General features: G+C 42.5%; 2 protein-coding genes and 1 long non-coding RNA gene across 4 annotated transcripts; 1 reads left to right on the top strand and 2 right to left on the bottom strand.

The window, feature by feature from the left end:
* Positions 1 to 1,450: 1,450 nt before the first annotated feature.
* ERICH5 (glutamate rich 5) lies at positions 1,451 to 11,295 on the bottom strand. Its single transcript, XM_083451425.1, has 4 exons — positions 10,921 to 11,295; positions 7,131 to 7,616; positions 5,525 to 5,632; positions 1,451 to 2,733 (listed from the first exon to the last, which is right to left on the bottom strand). Exons 1-4 carry the CDS (start codon positions 11,009 to 11,011, stop codon positions 2,711 to 2,713), a joined length of 708 nt encoding a protein of 235 aa, XP_083307551.1. The 5' UTR covers positions 11,012 to 11,295; the 3' UTR covers positions 1,451 to 2,710.
* Positions 5,649 to 6,560, top strand: LOC310682572. The gene is made up of 2 exons (XR_014514009.1): positions 5,649 to 5,757; positions 6,289 to 6,560. It is a non-coding gene; the product is annotated as an uncharacterized lncRNA (long non-coding RNA).
* A 2,451-nt stretch (positions 11,296 to 13,746) lies between the features above and the next one.
* Positions 13,747 to 19,925, bottom strand: LOC310682422 (tigger transposable element-derived protein 1-like). 2 transcript variants are annotated; one of them, XM_083451297.1, is made up of 3 exons: positions 19,782 to 19,875; positions 17,812 to 19,309; positions 13,747 to 15,332 (listed from the first exon to the last, which is right to left on the bottom strand). In XM_083451297.1, the coding sequence occupies exon 2, from the start codon at positions 18,901 to 18,903 to the stop codon at positions 17,827 to 17,829; it is 1,077 nt and encodes a 358-aa protein (XP_083307423.1). In that variant the 5' UTR covers positions 18,904 to 19,309; positions 19,782 to 19,875; the 3' UTR covers positions 13,747 to 15,332; positions 17,812 to 17,826. The 2 variants fall into 2 exon arrangements, with proteins under 2 accessions (XP_083307423.1, XP_083307422.1); XM_083451296.1 differs by having other exon boundaries at positions 17,812 to 19,925.
* Positions 19,926 to 19,934: the final 9 nt, after the last annotated feature.

Here is a 19,934-nt window from a genome sequence, read left to right on the forward strand (position 1 = left end):
TCAGATTTAGACTTGTTTCTTCATTCATAAATAAAATTATATATTTATAGCCTTAAGAATTAAGGTACCTCTGTAGGAACCAGTTACACAAACCAAGCATGGAATACAGGTGTGAGAAGAATTTAAGGAGCTTTTTTGAGCACTCCATATTACCTGCACTTAGTATGGGACATGTACTGAGGCAAATGCATTAAAAATGGCAATAAACTATTTTTTTCCTGTAATTATTTAACTCTGAAGACTAAATGGGCAGATAGTCCCTTCCATCACAAACATGCAATCCAGCTTTGAAGACTACTTCACCAGACTGAACCCATTTGGAGAGAGGAAAATAATGTATGTACCAGTGGCAACAGAAGAGTGTCTTGGTGCTGCCATTATGAAAGTTCTAGGCAAAATATTTTAGTGTGTATGTGCCTAGAAGTGTGAGTGGCCTGAATACCCCACACTAAAGCTTTTACATAGAAGTATTGCCTGAGTAGTAGGGATGTGGGTGGTGCTGTGGGTTAAACCGCAGAGCCTTGGACTCTCCGATCAGAAGGTCAGCTGTTCGAATCCCCGCAATGGGGTGAGCTCCCTTTGCTCGGTCCCTGCTCCTGCCAACCTAGCAGTTCGAAAGCACGTCAAAGTGCAAGTAGATAAATAGGTACCGCTCCGGCGGGAAGGTAAACGCTGTTTCCGTGCACTGCTCTGGTTCTCCAGAAGTGGCTTAGTCATGCTGGCCACATAACCCGGAAGCTGTACGCCGGCTCCCTCAGCCAATAAAGCGAGATGAGCGCCGCAACCCCAGAGTCGGCCACGACTGGACCTAATGGTCAGGGGTCCCCTTTACCTTTTTATTGCCTGAGTAGAAGGATAGAATTATCTGTCACAGCACTACACTCTTCAGCATTCTCAAAAGCTAATGGTATGTTACAAAAATCTATCTAAAAGGCCCCTTAACAGGCCTCCCAGGACTGGGTGAGCTTGCTTTGCCTCTGAGGTGTGGGGTATAAATGACTCCTCTGTAGGAATCCTTGCCTTCTACCTCACCTGAGGCAAATAGGCAGCCCAATTAATGGATACCTTCAAACTCTTATATGCACCTATTCCTTCCTTCCAGGAGATATGATAAATACCCACCTAGATTAAAGGAGTAAAGCTTGTCAATTGCTATTCCATGGTGCATAACAAGTACACAGAGCAGACTACTTCCCAAACCAATAAAAGTGATACTGATTGCAAACTCCAGCAGAGTTTCAGGAGCATCCTAGTATAGGAACAGCAGGACTTACCATGCTAATACCTCTCAAAAATAAGTTATCCATCAAGTCATGGACACTGATAGCATTTAAGTTATATGGTCCTTACAAAAGGAAATGTATTGCAAGTGGTTTTCGTTTCCGAAGGTAAAGATGTGAAACAATACATAAGCCTATCGATATTAGAATAGAGAATTAGTTTTCATGCAGACATTCCATAAATGCTTTATTTCAGTGTTAAAATTACCATTTTATAGACTACATGAGGCACAAATCCCAACCATTATCAAAGTATACCCCGGCATAAAATAAAGGTTTCCTGGTTCAGACATAAGGTGGGTGAAGATCAGCTCTGCTCAAGTTTACCCAACTTCTCAAAAATATGCAAACAATAGATTCACACTAAACGTCTGCAAAGTTCTTGCTTTTTATGTGAAATTATTTTCTCTCAGCTATAAGATTTGCACTTCAACGTTTCTCTTTGAAAAAGACTGAAGGGTTCACTTTTCATAATTACTATCAAATAACAGGTTTATAAAGGCAAATAGAATTCATATACACTTTGGGGGGAAATCTATAAAGTGTTCTAGAAGTACACATAATTACACACTAGAGGCAGCAATTCATTTGGTTTATACTTTTACTTTAGTGTGTGTTTTCAGGAATTGATTAGAATTTTACAGATTTAAAATTTAACATTTTCATTTTAACAGAAGTGCTACCACCACAATGCAGTAACAGTGTATGTTGCTGTTGTGCTTATCAGTAATTTCTTACTAGAGTGTACAGAATTGCTTGTTTTGTCAACAGGTGACAACAGTTATCCTGTGCTTTCAAAGTGCTTTCAAAGTGCCATAATTACATGCTAGCTCTCATCCCCTGAGTGCTGGATTGCAGTGACTACCTTCATTAGTTTTAAAAAACAAGGCATGAATTGATGCATCTTTCCAGATTGAACCAAAGCAGCAATATTACGCTCCAATATCCATACTTGTTTTATGTAACAAAATTCACTTAAGAGTTGTACTGGTAGAGTTAAAAAAAACCTCATGGCTGCAACATTATTACTAGAACCTAACCATGCTCAGACACTTTCATATCTAGCGCTTGGAGAATCTCCATGCACCCAGTTCTACAATTTATGGTGTCAATACAGCTTACCCTAGCAATTTTTTTTTTTTTTAAACTGAAATACAGTAGATGAAGTTCTTGATTTGCAACACATGATTTCACTTAAATGGAAGTTTACAGAAGGCACTCTATGGCAAACATGAAAGGTTAACACATTGCAATTCCTCAGTGTCTTGGCAACTTGACTTCCCAAAATAAAATCATTAAAATGGTTTCTTCCCTAGTGCTCAGAAGTGACAAGTCCATACAAGCTTCTATAAAAAACCAGATTATACCAAAAATCACAGTGCTAATATTATTTGAGCAGCCGAAGATGAAGTCCAGGCAGAAGCCACGAGTCACTCTTCATTATTTGTAGCTTCTGCAATATAAAACAAAAACAAAACATAAAATTTTAAAAGTAGCAATGACTTTCAGACAAATATATTCTAGGAACAGTTCTTTGAAAGGAAGTCATCTGTATGAATCATATGAAGAAGCTTCTGCTGCTTATATTTAGCATGTCAGAACAATGCAAGTAAGGCAGTAAAGCTTAAAGTGGATTATTGGGAAGAATCAGATCTGATGAAAATGGTGATCCTTTCTTTACTGGAAATAATTGGATATTAAATTTATAAAGGTCGGAGAACCTTTTTCAGCCTGATGGCTGCATTCCCTTCTGGGCAACTAGGGGCAGGGGGCACATGCCAGGCCAGGACAGAAGCAGAAGTAGTCAGAGCAAACAATATAAATTTTACCTTTGTACAATAGGCTACTTTCTGCACATGCTTGTATACTCCTTTCTATCCTCAATCCAGGCTAGCAAGTAGTTTTTATTACAGTTGAAGGACACGTTCCAGCAAGGCAAAAAATACTTGAGGGTGGTACAAAACATGGCTGAAGAGAGGTATGGCCTGGGAACATCTCCAAGGCCTGAGCTTCCCCACCCTGGTCCGTAAATACATACTGTATTGACTTCCAGCATCACACAGCAGCTAAACAAAAGCCAAATGGGAGTGCTTGGCACACTGGAGGATTGAAAGGAGCATGTACAGAAAGGTCCGTAAAACAAGACAAAGCCGCCTGAGCCTCTGTTGACCAGTACTAGGGCTACCTGATGCAAAATGTCGCCATATGATAAACCATTTAAAGTTCACACTTGTTGAGTCATCTTTTGCTTCAAATTGATTTGAGAAAGCAGATTCAATTAAAGAAAAGAAATCTTGACACTGGTAATTTGAGTTTGCAAAGAGTGAGCAACGCGGGAGAGGGGAGGATTCCAGCTATTTCTTATTTGTAATTCTGCACGACTCAAAACAGCAAGTTACTAGATATATATATGTGTGTGAGAGAGAGAGCTAGGAAGACAAAACACAGCTATCTTTTCATGGGTATATTTATGCACAGGCAATTCCTCTTCCCACTATAAGAAATTCCACTAATTATATCAAGCATTTCTCCTGGGTGCTATGATGAGCTTTTAATTGCAGACCCTGGTTTCCAAAGCAGTAGGGGGCCTTCAGTTTCACAGAAAGGACATCTCCACCATCAATTAAGATTGAGGGAAATTAAAGTGCTGTAATGTTAGATCTGGCCTGAGCGATGAACCCTTTTGCCTGCCTTTTCATTTGTTCTTTTGTCTCTAGTCAAAACCTGTACTTTGTTTTGTCCAGTGAGTGAGCTTCTGAAGCCTACCCATTCCTCACCTATTATAACAGAAATCCGAGAATGGGAAATCCCAGAGCCATGGTAGCAATCTGATCATCATCAGAATGTGTTTGGCAAATAGTAACTATGGAATTAAATGTGTATAATTAAGCTTCTCATTTCCTACATGTGCATCTTTTCCAAGTCTATTTTTAACTAGCTTATCTGCTTCAAATGGCTTGGGGCCAAAGTGGATGAAAGCAGGTAGTGGTAGTCCAATTTTGACAGCAAGAGGGTTCACACAAGTGCCCTGCTGCTTGCTTCCTTACAGTCTGACCCCTCCTCAAAGGACTTTTCTCTACAGCTGTGCAATTATGACAGAAGTGAACCCAGCTGAAGTGAGGGCTTTCCAAGGGGGTTGTAGGAGGTAAGTGGAAGACAGAGAGGCTCTACCTTCCCCAACCTGCTGCCCTCCAGCAGCTCCCATCATTGATGACCATTGGTCATGCTGGCTGCGTTAATGGGAATTTCCTTCCAAGACATGGCAGGAACTCATTTGGAGAAGGCATCATCCCATGTTCCTACTGCCATTTTTAAACAAAAGCTGACAACCTCTAGATGAGGTTATAGCAGACCTAGACACACAGACCAGGGATGAGGAACCTGGTTTTCTCCAGATATAGTGGTACCTCAGGTTACAGACTCTGCTAATCCAGAAATAGTACCTTGGGTTAAGAACTTTGCTTCAGGATGAGAACAGAAATTGTGTGGCAGCAGCGGGAGGCCTCATTAGCTAAAGTGGTACCTCAGGTTAAGAACAGTTTCAGGTTAAGAACAGACCTCTGCAACAAATTAAGTTCTTAACCCGAGGTACCACTGTATTGTGAGGCTACAGTTCCCATAATCTTTGGCCACTGCTCGGATTGGCTAGCGGCAGAAGTAAGTCAAAGTTCAACATTTGGAGGACTATAGATTCCCCCATCTACACAACCTAGGCAGATTTAAAAACAAGCAATTACCTGCAGGACACTGTTTACATACCTCTATTTAAATAATAGGACGCGGGTGGCGCTGTGGGTTAAAGCCTCAGCGCCTAGGGCTTGCCGATCGAAAGGTCGGCGGTTCGAATCCCTGTGGCGGGGTGCGCTCCCGTTGTTCGGTCCCAGCGCCTGCCAACCTAGCAGTTCGAAAGCACTTTCGGGTGCAAGTAGATAAATAGGGACCGCTTACTAGCGGGAAGGTAAACGGCGTTTCCGTGTGTGGCTCTGGCTCGCCAGAGCAGCGATGTCACGCTGGCCACGTGACCCGGAAGTGTCTTCGGACAGTGCTGGCCCCCAGCCTCTTGAGTGAGATGGGCACACAACCCTAGAGTCTGTCAAGACTGGCCTGTACGGGCAGGGGTACCTTTACCTTTTTTATTTAAATAATGCAGGCAGCATCCAGGACGTGCCAATGTAAGGTTATGAATACGAATACAGCATTTTAAACTTCTAATATATTAGCCCTTTGCTCCTCCATCAACATACCTATCTCTGTTGCTGCCGTAGCTTCTCCCATTTCTTCTTCTTTTGTTTCAGAGCCCTCACTTACTGCATCACGGTGCATCTCAGTTTCCTTCTTTTCTCCTGTCTCACCTGGAACAGTAACCATAGAGATCAAGCCAGGGAACACTGAAAGAGTATTGAGTGCCCTAGCAGGTTCTGCACTGGTGGCTGGCACCCTTTGGAACTGGTAGAATGGAAGACAAGAGAGACCAAAAGTAGGTGGAGCCAATGACAGGCAAAACCAATTAATTCCTGCTTTGTCCCCATCCTCTTCCTTCTCGCAGAGTTATTATAAAGGGCAAACTTTAGACTGACAAGCTATCCCTGGGGCTGATGGCAAGGCGGCAGGCAGGTGGCACCTGCCTGAAGCTGGTGGGGCAATGCTCCATTTGTGCTAATGAAACAGCCCCCACTGATGCTATGGGTGTTCTTTATAACATCAAAGAAGAAATAGTTGAAAGCACAGGAGACATGCAGCACTTGCCAGCTGATATAAATGTATTTGCCACATCAAAGTGTACCTACCATTGTCCTCTGTGTACTTTTAGAAAAGTTGTTGGTGAAATAAGTAACTTAAGTTGTATTACTAAACTTCATTCAAAAGATTATATGGTTTTCATCTGTCAGCATTCCACGTGTCAAGACATGTACATCCATGTAAACAGAATTTCCATTCACCCATGCATTAAGCGATTTTGATGTTTTTCAAACCATTCAGTAAATGAATACTACCTTGTTTCCTACAGCCTGCATTTTGCAGAAGTCCTGCTGCACGTACCATAAAAGTGGTACAGAAAAGATTCGTCATGGGAAATGGCTATCATAGCTAATAGCCACTCAGCACTAGGTATAACTCTTGATATGTTCAGATGCAGAATACCTACAGCTACCAAAGGCCACAGCCAAACAGCATCTCAAAGGGGAATTTTCCTGGTGTGATGGGAGACTGATAATGGACAAGATAAACACTTGATGTAATGCAGCAAAGCAATTCTAAATAAATACTATTACCTCACAAGCAGACTGAAACCAATAATAGTGCTGTATTTTTGGTTAACTATTATACACATCGCAATAATTTTGACTGGACTGATTTGGAATTTAGCAAAAAATTGTAAACCGCCCTGTGATCTCTGGATGAAGGGCGGTATACAAATCTAATAAATAAATAAAATAAAAGAGAAACAAGTTACTTTGATGTCAGAATGTTCAGATCCATTACCAAATCAAAGTACAGTCGCCTTTGTGCCATTTGTCTTCTGGCAATATGCACCAAAGAATGCACCACCCACTCTCGTGTTAGCATCTCACCTAGCATAAATAATTGCTGGGGGCGGAGGAGGAAACTAAGTATATGAAATGGGAGCACAAGGAAACAAAACAAGGCAACAATTGGTGGCACTGACCTCAGTTATTCAGAGGGACCCCTTTTAGTCTAATTATTTGTCAAAGCTACATACAACCCAAACCCACAGGGCAAGATTTTTGCCCTCATGTACCTGCATGCAAAAAAATTCATTACAATCGGTGGAATCTGCATACAGGTCAGAACTTGGCCTTCTCAGTCTGAAATAGCACAATTTATTACCCTCAGTCTGTTGTTCTTCATCCTCTTGCAGCTCCTTCACAATTTCCGTTACAAGACTCCTAACAATTTCCTCAGTTGCAGGCTCAGCTGTGCCTGTCTCTGCTGATTCAACAGGATCAGGCTGACTGTCCTGTACAGTTTCCGGAGGCAAAGTGTTGGCAGTTTCTGTGGCAGCTTGAGGCTCACCAACCTCTTCGGCTGGTATCACAGGTCGAGGCTCACCGGCTTCTAAAAGGGCGACAGGCAAACTTTTGCTGAACTTCTCTTCCGGCGCCACGGGTTGAGGCTCTGTGCCTTCGGGGTCGACTCTTTGACAGGTAGAAAGGGCACAGTTGGTCATTCCAGGGATCAAAACATCTGCTTCCTCTTCAGCAACACCCTTGCTTAGTTTTGCTCCATCTGAGCCCAGCTCTACTTCTTCCATTACCCCAAGTTTGGTCTGATCAGAAACAGTTTCATTTTCGACTGCGATGGGCAAGTTGTCCTCTAATTTGGGAATGTCGATGAAGCAAATTGAAAAGAAGAACACAAATTATTACTGAGAGCAAATCTACAGGTTATCTATCTATCTATCTATCTATCTATCCCATTTATCCATACAATCAACTGTTCTTCTGTAAACTTGATGCCACCCATATCAAAGCATATCTGAAAGAGTAATTTCTAGGAGTGGCAACTACACCACCAGAAGCAACTCTAGGGCTACTTTTTCTTTTCTGATAGTGTGATTATCAGTATGCATGTTAGCTATAACTTCTAATGAAACATGTAGAATGCACTATAAGAAATTCAAAACAGAGAGTGGCTCAATTGTCCCATCCAGTTCTAAATTCGGACAAAACAGAGGGGTGCATAAAACCTGCCCCAGTACTAAAGTTAGTAGGAGTAACCCCACTCTAAACCAAGTACTTTTACTGGTCTCCTTCCATATGTGAATAATTGTCATTTATTGCACAATAACTACTGTTCTTTTACTGCAGCCAATACAAGTGGACCAGGCCTTCAACAATATAGACATAAGGCAAAGCATAACCCTTCCTCCACAGGTATCTTGCATCTGATGATAGCAGCTATTTCACAAATTATTGAATGAACATGTCAAGTCATTTAGTTCTGATGCTTAGAAGCAAAAAGGCAGAGTGTTCATGTTGTAGCCTGAAAGCAGAGGTATGTGTAGATGTTTATGTCCCTTACCCACCCCAACAAGTATGAATGGTAATGATGAGCACAGTGTCCCACCCAAATTAATTTTGACAAGTTAACTTATTAAACCATCCTACAAAAACTGTTTTGAGTGAAGAAGCCTTAAGGGAACTCAGGAAAAAGCTTATAACTGCAGAATGACATGTTTGTTTCCTGGTAAAATGATCTCACCAAGAGTACAGCAGAATTAGTTACATGCCTTTATATATTCAGTGGCCTCCTTACCTTCCACTACGTAGATGTGTAAATCCTTTAAAAAGAAGAGGAAGGCCTCATTAAGATTTTGCCATATGTGTAACTAATTTACACATTTGTCCAAAATGCCCAAGGGAAATAATTTCAACTTTAACCATGGGGTTGATATTTCCCCCAGGATTATTTTTGCTCTTTTTGACGTGTTAGATTTTTAATTTTATACTATAGCTTTGCCTTTGTCCATTTGTCGTTTATTCACACATTGAATGTAGTCCACAAACTGGAGAATACTGTAGTGGATTTCTCACAAAATCAGCATAATATCTCCCTGACTTGCAGCCCCCAAACCACAAACAAAGTCACCCCATTCTGGACCAGTCACAGTTTCTACACTGCCTTCAAGGCCAGCATATAATGGCTGTCAAGCTCAGAAGTTAACCACAGTAAATTTTTAGACCAGTTGTAAGGAATTGCATTGTTTAGTAGAGTTTGTGTCACATTTCAGTCTCCTGTGGCATCATTTTATAACGCAATGGAATCAGACAAGCCACTTCATCCAGGATAGATCAGAGCATCCAATTTAGAAACGAAGCAAATACTTTTATCATAAACGTTTATACTACACACAAAATCTGGACTCAAACAGAAATATGAAAAGCTGTTTATTCCTAGGTCAGTTTTCACAATGCCAAGGCTGTACTGTATTATGTTACTGGACATTAAAACAAAAATTTAGACATAACCTTTTCATGTGGCATTTTATCAAGGAGTACCAGATAAGTTAAAAGTCTGATTAAGAAATATATACTTTTAAAAAGCTTTATTGAGAGAAGAAAAATGACTGTAGCGCACTATCTACAAACTATGAAAGCCTGAGAACCTTTTTGCAAGTGTAACCAAGTACCGTAGGTATGTTTACTTAAAAGTAGGTCCTAACATGTTAACTGAGGTTTGCTCACAGGGAAGTATACACAGAATAATAACCCAAACAATATACTTCAGTGTGCCTTAGGTGTAAACACTATTTGTTTATATGCAAATCTATACACAACTTATTCTCAGGCAAGTTATGCGGAGTTTCAGCACAGCTTTTTTTTGAAGCCTGGTTATAATTTATACTGGAGAGTTAATGCCTCTTAACTCTTAGCAGTCCAGTTTAACACAGGCTGGTAGACTAGGTTATTAAAACAAAATATCTGCCAAACTTACATAACAATGACACAGCCATATGCAGTTTATCGGTAGTTACAAAATAGGCCCACAGCCCTATAATTGCTTATTTAGAAGTAAAATTAAATGCACTAGTTCCTGCGGATCAGGATGAATATTGCCAGAATGGCAATTTTAGCACTAGAACAAGCCAAGATAAACTAAGGTGGGAAGTGGGCTCTCCCCACCGCAACTTTTGATTCTTTTACTTACCTCCATTAACCACAGAGAAAGTAAAATGGAGGCATGGGGGTAGGCAAGAAAAGAGGGAGCAAATTTAGGGTTCTATTCAACTAATTGTTTCCTCGGAATAAACCCACTGAAATTAATGGACCTGAAATTAATTAGCCATGTTCATTATTTTCCATGAGTCTTCTCTAGGTAGGACTAGTAGGGAATACTACCTTACAGATTATGGACTAGAGGTTAAAAGTATCTTCCCATCTGAAGATAGCAAGGAATGCAGAAAGGATAATCAAAGGAAGACTGTACCCGCCTCTTTAATGGATGTACAGAAGGAAACAGAACTTGAGCAATGCACCTTGTTATATAGGCTCGAGAAAAGCAGAATTCCCACCCCAAAACAACAGGAAAAGAACAGGTGGGGCGACCCTAACAATAATACCGCTCCAAACGGTTTTGAATCCTTCTTCGCTCCCCGCACCAGATTCAACTCTATTATAAACTGAGCGCCTCTTGCTACAAAAAGAATATTGCGACACCTTAAAAAAACACAAAAAAACCTTAACACACCGTATATTTCAAACACACAGGATCCCGGGAACTGCGGTTTGCTACGGGTGCTGGGAAATGTAGCCCCCTGAGGGGAAAACCACATTTCTGCCCCTTCCTTACAAACGTATTGCGGCTCGAGAGGCTTCCTTTGATGCACGACGCGCGAACCCTCGACTGAGCGGAACATATAATAAAAGTTTCACTGCCACGTAACTCCCAATATTACAAAGGGAGCGAATATCAAGCGGGGATTAAATTAGGTGCTGCTTTTACCATTAATTACTACAGGTGTTTTAAACGCTCCCCCCCCCCCAAGTGTGCTGAGCCCGCGTCCCTTGCCTGCTCCGCTTGCCAGAGCAGCAGCAGCAATTTTGTAAGGGCTGGATAGAAACTTGTTTTTAAAGGAGAATTGGTAGCAGCAGCAGCAGGGAGCCTAAGGGGCGCTCACCGCATTTCTGCAGCCCGTTGGCGTCCGGAGACTTGGGAGCCGGCCGGCTGCAGTCCTTGACCTGGGTCTGAGCGCTGCTGGAGCACCCCATTTGCGCGGCGGGACCCCACTCCCCACACCGGGCCGAGGCAAAGAAGCGGGTCTCCCGACGCGGCTCCTCCGCGGGAAGCGAACCTGCCGCTCCGCTGCCGCCGAAGGGAATGCGCGCAGGTGTCTCCTCTCCCAGGCGTTAAAAAGGGGGGAAAGCGGCGGCCGCCGCCCCCCTGCTGAGCTGCGCGTGCCGAGGAACTTCCCTCTCATAGGCTCCCGCCGGAGTGTTTATCGCTCGAGCTCGGTTGCCATGAGAACGGCGCGCGGCCAGGGGTAGCCGAACACGGGGCGCTCCAAACTTTGGGCATTCTTCTTCGCCCGGCGCAGGCGCGGCGGGAGCGGGACAGGCGCCTCGTGGAAGCTCGGCGGGGCAGAGCCCGGGAGGTCCAGCGAGGTGATGGTGACACAACGGGGACGGGGCACGCCGCTGGTGTCGCAATTTAACGCGGCAGTAGGGCCTAGTGGGCAGCTGCCCCCTCTGTTTGCTTTGGGCCTGCCTCCCCTGCGACCGATATAGATATTAAACAAGAGCAGGGAGACAAATTGGTGCTGGGGCTGATGTCCGGGGCCCGTTCCAGCAGGGCTGGCTCCCCACAAATTTGAAATAAGCGATCCAATGAATATGATCCCCTGTAGAAGACGTTGTGGGCAGCCTTTGACCCTCTGGGTGTTGCCAGGCCCAGACGGGGGGGGGGGGCGCGCAAATGGGCCACTTGGCCCGGGCCTCCCATTCCAAAGGGGGTCAGCATATTTATCTATATTTTCCATTTTGTCTTTATATGCAGATATGGTTCAAACCTTGAAATAAAATTATTTGTCAGCATAACTTTTGTGAAAATTATTTATATACATACTTATTTAGAAGACTTCAGTTATCCCCAGGGTAAAAAAAGGGGGGCACATTATCTACCTGGCCCTGGCCTCTCCTGGCTCTGCAAGGCCCTGGGTGTTGCTGAACTAAGACTCCCAGGTAAGCCTTGCTTGCTGGGGCTGGTCGGAGTTATAGTTGAAGGACAGCAGTACAGCCAAAGGCTCCCCACAGCTGAGCTATACAAAGAGATCCCCCCATGCCCTGTAAATCCCAAGTTTCAAATTACCAATTGCACCCCTGCCTCTCAAAATGTGCGTGAAGCAGCTATAAGGCTCCCATGGTGGGTTTTGTTGTGGATTATATTCTGCAGTGCTGGAAAACAGCCGTTACGAGTGACATGTTTATCCCACCCTTTTGCCAAGGAAATCTGGATGAGGTACATCAAGGGTGGTGTCCCCAGGCAGGAGTGTACCTGCCAGTACCTCCTATAAGGTCCACAAATAGTCTATTAAAAATGCCCAGTGCACCAGAGATGGTTTGTACTTAGTTCCTGTTTGCATGACTCATCCTCTTTTGCAATGAACCCATGGGCATAGCCGAAGGGGGAGGGGGGCAGGGGGCACCTGCTCCCCTAAATCAAATAAATAAATAAAAATAGTTAAGTAACTGACCAATCACAGATAGCTTGGTTATGCCCCCCCCAACATAAATCCTGCCCCCCAACATAAATCCTGGCTTTGCCCATGATTGAACCTCCCCACTTTAAATATTTCCATATTTCATTGGATGCCAGAATTCAACACCCATTCTCCCATCCCTTCTGAACAGAGAAGAGGTACAAAGAGCTGCTTTCTGTATGTACCGTATTTTTTGCTCTATAAGACTCACTTTCCCCCCCCTAAAAAGTAAGGGGAAATGTGTGTGCATCTTATGGAGTGAATGCAGGCTGCGCAGCTATCCCAGAAGCCAGAACAGCAAGAGTGATCGCTGCTTTCGCTGCACAGCGATCCCTCTTGTTTTTCTGGCTTCTGAGATTCATAATATTTTTTTTCTTGTTTTCCTCCTCTAAAAACTAGGTGCGTCTTATGGTCTGGTGCGTCTTATAGAACGAAAAATACGGTACCTTTTCTCACTTATGGAGCAGTCAATGCAGAGGTAGCGTATGTTGCACCATTTTCTGCCTATTTTTTATGGGGTAGGCATTTGGTATTATGCTACCATTTTGTGATTGTTGCCAAGGGATCTTTCTAAAAATTCCAAATGTGCCAACTGGCCCAAAGAGGTTGGCAACTCTTAATGGTAGGTGGTCCCTTCAGTCTCAATCCCCCCCACCCAATTTCATCTGTACCACAACCCTTACATTTTAACCCTGTGAGGAAGAGATAATTGACTACCCCAAAATCACCCAGTGAGAATCCTAAGTGGGGTCAAGGAGAAAGGGGTGGCAGACACATTGGGACATCCCAAGATGGGAACGGGTCGGTGGTTTTGTCTGATTTTGCTACACCAGATCCGGCTCCTCAGGAGATCTGTGGGGCTTCAGATCCAGCAGATTCAAATTTGCTGGTGCCCTGTCCCTTTTGGATGCTTTCTGTGTGAATGAAGGTGGGGCCTCCACAACAGTACTGGCAGAGAAATAGCTATATGTCATCCAAACTCTGTCCCCACCTAAACACCAGGCAGTGAGGAAAGACCTGTTTCTTAGCCAGGATTCGACCTGGTGGTCATAGTCACTGCATGTATGTACAGTATTTCAAATATTAATATCCTACTTTTCCTTGTACAATCCAATGTGACTAATATGAGAAACATGATATACACTAAAAATTGACAAAGGAACAAATAAGAACAGCCACACAACAAAATACATTGCATGTTTCCATTGTTTTAAATGGCTTCAGTATACAAGTCCTAATAGGCCTTGCTTAAATTCATGTATTTATTTTAACAAGATTGTATGCCACCTAACCAAAACAACTCTAAGCAGTTTACATAAAGTTATGTAAAACATTCATAGGAGAATACCAATAAAATAACAGACTTTAAAAACAAGTAATTATGGCCTTTTTATGCATTATATAACCAGTACTCATACTTGGTTGCTGTGAGGTTGCTGCTGCTTCCTGCGCATTCCTGGTGGCTTCCTTGAGATTGGCATATTTTCCATGCCAGTCCACAAGGTATGCTGCTGTCATGAGCCCCTGCAACCAAGAAAGCATTTCTTGGCAGCCTCTTCATAGCGACTGTAATTATGAAACTATGGTGGATGTTTTCATATGACAAACCACATAAACTGTGGCTCAACAAATAAATCAAATGGGGGTGTTTTCAGTGTAAAAGCGAAGTGTTTTGAGGGGGGAATGTTATCAATTGTCTTACTAGTTTGGTAAAATACATTTACAATAGATAAATGTATTTTCTGAGGATGATGTTCTTTGAGTCAGAGTCTTAAGCTGCCTGCAACAGTCTTAAGCTGCATGAAATCTCTCATGTAGGTGCTGGCTGGACCCCCACCAGTTTAGTTTCAGCAAGATGATGGCCCTACATGCCTTCAAACCATAACCTTGATTGCACTTCTGTGGAATTAAATAAGAAGTTTTCACACAAAACAATGTGAAAAAGAACTGACAATGAACAAATAAGTTTTGAAACCTAGGGGGTTTTTTGGGGAGGGGTGTTACTTTACGAATTAAAGTTTAGTTAAATGAGGTTGCTCTCCTATAGACCTTTACCTGCAAGCCCCACTGAATGCTGTGAGGCATATTTCTGAGTTTAATTGTACAGGATTGCACTGCAAACGTTTCCTTCTGTGACTATCTCAAGGAACTGTTATATCAGGTCCAAGAGCACGTGATGCTGGTCACTGTTTAACACCAAATGATGCAATAGCGGTGGCATTTGCAACATACCAGTGGATAGATATGAATTACTAAGGACACTGGTTAAATGAAACAACTGTCGTGCTGCAGGGCATCCCTTGGGGGGGCTATGGTCTTCAGCCAAAGTCTAGCACAGAGAATCAGGCTAGGTCCAAAATGTGATCCAAACTACACCCAAGTTCAACATCACAGTGAATTCAGCAAGGTGAGGGAATTGGAAGGATCCCACAAAGAAAAGATATGTGTTGTTTCCGACAACTAGAAGGCTAATGTGTGAGACTCATACATAACACCCTAACCCCAGCTGCTGGTAGTAAAGGAGTTCCAAAAATTGCTTACCATGTACGTCTGGGTCTGTAGACCCATGCTGTGTCATTGCTCTTCAGTTTGTGCCCAGGACTATTGGTGCCAGAGTTATTCAGGACTGAGGGCTGGCTCAGTCTCTTCCTCTGACAGCTCAAAGGATTCTTCAGACAGTTTCTCACCAGGCAACCTGTCAAGGGGATCCTCAGCACACATTCCAGGCGATCCAGCATGGACCTCAAAGTCCTCCACCTTTGGGGTGTCGGTTTCCCCCCCTTCAAGTACTTAGTGCCAGTTCAGGGCTAGACATGGCACCAGTCTGTGTAAAGCTGTAAGACACAACAGCCGTTTATGTTCTGCCAGAAACCTTTTACATGCAACGCAAACATAAGTGAACACAAAGTGCACAACTCTTTCACGTTTACTGTAGAAATTTAAAACCTTCCTTACATTAACGAAAACAGTGCAAGCCCTCAAATGTCTTAAAATCCAACCACCATAAAAGGTTATCAAAACACATTATGTCAGAGTAATCTTATTGAAACCACAGATCTAATCATGATCACATTTCTGTTGCCAAACAGACTTCATGAATCTGTGCCGTAGACACCCATTAAATTCTGCAAATGAGAGGCTGTGTATCTAATTATTCTAATTATTGCAATATTTGCAATAAAGAGACTTCTAGAATGGTTTTTTTTTAATGTCAAGCACATGTGAAACACATCTGATTCCTGTACTGATTGCAGCTTGTTCACAGAGCAGACCAGGGCAGGTGTACAATCTGCAGACCAGGGCAGGTGTACAATCTGCTCTGTGAACAAGCTCTTATCATTCCTAAACATTGGCCATGCTGGCTTGGACTGATGGGAGTTGAAGGGCCATAGGTTCCCCACCCCTATTATAAAGGAATCTCCTATGACTGGCCTTGAATTATATGATGGAATAAGAGGATATGTTCATAATAAGCTGTGCACACACTATAACTTTAAAGCACATTTGAAACACATTCTTTCTCTCAAAGATTTCTGGGCACTGTATTTACCTCTCACAAAGCTAACATCACCAGCAACCTTAACAAACTACAGTGCCCAGAATTTCATGGTTTTTTACAAGACTGCATTTCTTACAAGTGCAACAGCAGAGATCATTCAGTTAGCAACCGAAGGGTTAATTGTTTAGTTAGCCAACCTAGAGCCTAGCAACCAGTGAGATTGGCACAATCCTTGCTGTGGTAACTCAAGCTCTGATTGGCTGGTTAGGCCCAAAGGTGTTTCCTCCTGTGTGTAATTGTATGCCTCCCTATGTACTAGATCTGAATTAAGAAACTTCTCTGTATATTTCTGTATAGTTCAGTTTCCCCTTGTAAAGTATTACCAATTTCTTTTCTCTCTGGACTCCATTTGTGTTATTCGAGTGACTCTTCTAACAGTATTACTCATGTTTAAACTGGGCATTGAATGTTTTTGGATATGCTCAAATTGACAATAAGCATCAGGCTTTTCTCTGCCCTCCAGCGGACTTCATTCCTTTATCCATTTTTGTTCTGGAACTGTTTTTTGATTGGATGGCTGAGTGACAAGGAATGTTGATGCTGATTCAGCAAATGCCAACCTTGTTAGTATCCCAAATTCCAGATTTGCTCGCTTTGGAACAATGAGACATAGTTGTTTTCCTGACAATAAATGAATAGGACAGTGCATGAACCAGGGAAAATTGAATGAACATGTTTACACTTGCTTTAAATATGATCATTATCATAAAGCTCAGTCTGCCACTTTTAATACCCATAGAAAGAAAAGTAATTAGTGTGGGTGCCAGAATGGAATTCTAATAAAGCTTTCTCATTTGTCTGAGGGTGCAAATGTACAAAAGCAATAAGTTTAATATCTGCCTGTTTATAGGCCATGTCAAAACAGCTCTGGCAGCTTTTAGAGTATGACAAAGATTAGGATGTCCACACTGATAAAACACAGCTGGACTATAAGTCTAAAAGAAGCCAGATCAAATCCATGTGAGAGAAATATGCATTCTGTGTGGCATAAATTTAAGCACAAATTATCCCCAGGTTTGCCATCTTTGATAGCAATAGATTATAAAGAAAACAAGAGTGAGTCTTGTGGCACCTTAAAGACTAACAAATGCATTAAGATTTTATGGGCTACAGTCCACGCCATCAAACGTATGAAGTGTTTTTCTGAGTGGCAGCTATATATACACATAGTGAAGGGAGTAGGGAATTGTAAACAGTGAGGTCAGAAGGAAAGGAAATGCAGAACGTTGCGCTATTTTGCAGTGTCTAGAAACTGAACTGCTTGCAAAGACTGGCTTAGTCTTAGGTTGTTGGCACAGTGGAATTTATTGAAGCCTTATAGAAACTGCATTAAGTACCTCCTGTTCAGGTGATAAAGATGGAACCCATGTATCTTGGGTAGAAGTGAGACTTTTTGGAGACAGCAGCTAAGTGTTGTTCTAACCAGTCATGAAAATGTTGGCATACTGCGGAGTCATGTGGGAGCCCATGACAGGGCCATTGATTTGAATGTAAGTGGTACCTTGGTTCTCAAACTTAATCCGTTCGACTTCCAAAACATTCAAAAACCAAGGCGCACTTTCCCATAGAAAATAATGCAAAAAGGATTAATCTGTTCCAGACTTTTAAAAACAACCCCTAAAACAGAAATTTAACATGAATTTTATTATCTAACGAGACCATTGATCCATAAAATGAAAGCAATAAACAATGTGCTGTACTGTAAAATAATACAGTATTGTAGACAAAAATGAAAATGTAATTTTTTTTCTTACCTTCATGGATGACAGTCATTGTTTGGATGGAGGGTCAGGGTCCTCTTCTAGAATCGCAGTCGGTGACTCTTCTCCTGCAATTCCTTCCCTTGCTTTTCTTACACCACTGACACCTGGTTCAGACCCGCCAATTCTTTTCCTCACTAATTTTTTTTCAGTTGAGATTTGCTTTTGCTGATGTTTTAAAATTTGTCTAAAGTGAGACATAGCATTATCATTGAAAGTGTTGGCGGCATGACTAACAGCAGCTTTATCAGGGTGATATTTTTCAACAAAACTTTGCACTTCAGCCCATTTTGCACACATTTCTCTGATCAGTGCAGTAGATACAATTTCTCCGCTCTCCACCTCTGAAGGTATTTCCTCAGTTGCCACCTGTTGCTGCTCCGTCAGAATGTTTTGTTCTTCTTCTGTGGCGAGCTCAGTCTTGTGGTCCTCCACTAACTCCTCCACATCATCACTATTCACTTGCAATGATTTCTCCTCCTTTGTTATGTAGGTCCTCTTTGGCATTTTCTTCCGAAAGAGGCCTGTCTCATCAGAGTTGAAAACTTGTTGGGGAATGAAACCCTGTGACTCAACATAATCTTTAAAATCCAAAACAAATCGGTCAGCATCCAATTTGTTGGCACTGGCAGCTTCACCATGTCTCACCACACTGTGTATGCCACTTCTCCTCTTAAAATTATCAAACCAACCTCTACTTGCCTTGAAAACCTCACCCTCAGCACTTGCTCCAGGAGTGTTCCTGATGAGTTCAGCATGCAAATGTAAAGCTTTTTCACAAATCATGCTCTCAGAAATGCTGTCACCGGCCAACTGTTTTTCTTTTATCCATATTAAAAGCAGTTTTTCCACTTCTTCAATTGTTTGTGTTCGTTGCCTTGTGAGTGTTTTAACACCTTTTGCAACATTGGCACCTTTAATGGCTTCCTTATTTTTTAAGATGGTACAAATTGTAGATTTGGCCATACCAAACTGCGTTGCCAGATCACTTACACGGACACCACTTTCATGCTTGGAAATAATTTGCTTCTTCACCTCTATTGTTGCTCTGTTAATAGTTCTCTTGCCTTTGCAACTTTTATCCATTTTCGCACAGTCACACCATCAAATTGCAAGAGTGCTCCTGAAAATACAGTAGCTGAACTGGGTTCCAGAGTCACAAAAACAAATTAACCAAAATACTCGCGGAAACAAAATCGCCAAATACGTTGCAGAAACAAAATTGCCAAATATAAGCTCCAAATATCACCAGCCTGTTGCACGGGTCCTCAGCGGAAGCACTCAGAATGGAAGCATTCATCTTCCAAAAAAAGTTCACAAACCGGAACACTTACTTCCGGGTTTGCAGCATTCAGGTTCCGATTTGTTCGTCAACTAAGCCGTTCGAGAACCAAGGTTCCACTGTACATGTTCTCACCAAAGCTGAAACCATTCTAGGTAAGTACAAAGCGCCAAAGTTCCGCAGCGTGGTGTACTTGTTGCCCCATCGACACTGAAAATAGAATTTCAAGATTAAGTGCTAGTGAGCCCTGCTTTGCTTTGAATTACCGGTAAGTCATTTGTTTACTCCAGAGCAAAATGCTTTACATTTTTTTTTTTTAATTTAAGCAGCCATGTCTTTCTTCACAATACATTTTGACCATAGATCATATTAAGACGGAGGACTCTCCCAACCCCCAACACCCTGAATTATATGCTTTTTTATTTGAGCATATCCTTTCAAGCACAACTGCAGCCTAAATTAACAGGCCATGCCCCGAGGATGGCTCGATTCGCTCTCATTTACAGAGCTTGCTCTATGCGGAGAGAAGCAAAGAGAGGGGGCTGCTCCGGCCAAGTGCGGCATAGAGATAAGAAAACGTAAAGACGTCGCCGTTCGTCTTCCAGAGCCTGGAGGAACCCGCCTCAAACTCCTTTCAGAATGGCCGTTAAAGTTCTTCTCGGTCAGCTTTCTCCAGACCAACCTTGGTTCTCCAGACGCTGCTGGACTACAACAGAGGTTCAAGTATGATGGGGAGCGTAGTCCCAACACCGTTTGAGGCACCAAGGTTGAGAAAGCCTGTCATAGACTTTTTTTCTATCTCTATGGTACCATCTCGAGGCTTGTGCGCATGCTC

Source organism: Podarcis tiliguerta (assembly GCF_965153285.1).
Source record: "Podarcis tiliguerta genome assembly, chromosome: 7".
NCBI classification, from domain to species: Eukaryota; Metazoa; Chordata; class Lepidosauria; order Squamata; family Lacertidae; genus Podarcis; species Podarcis tiliguerta.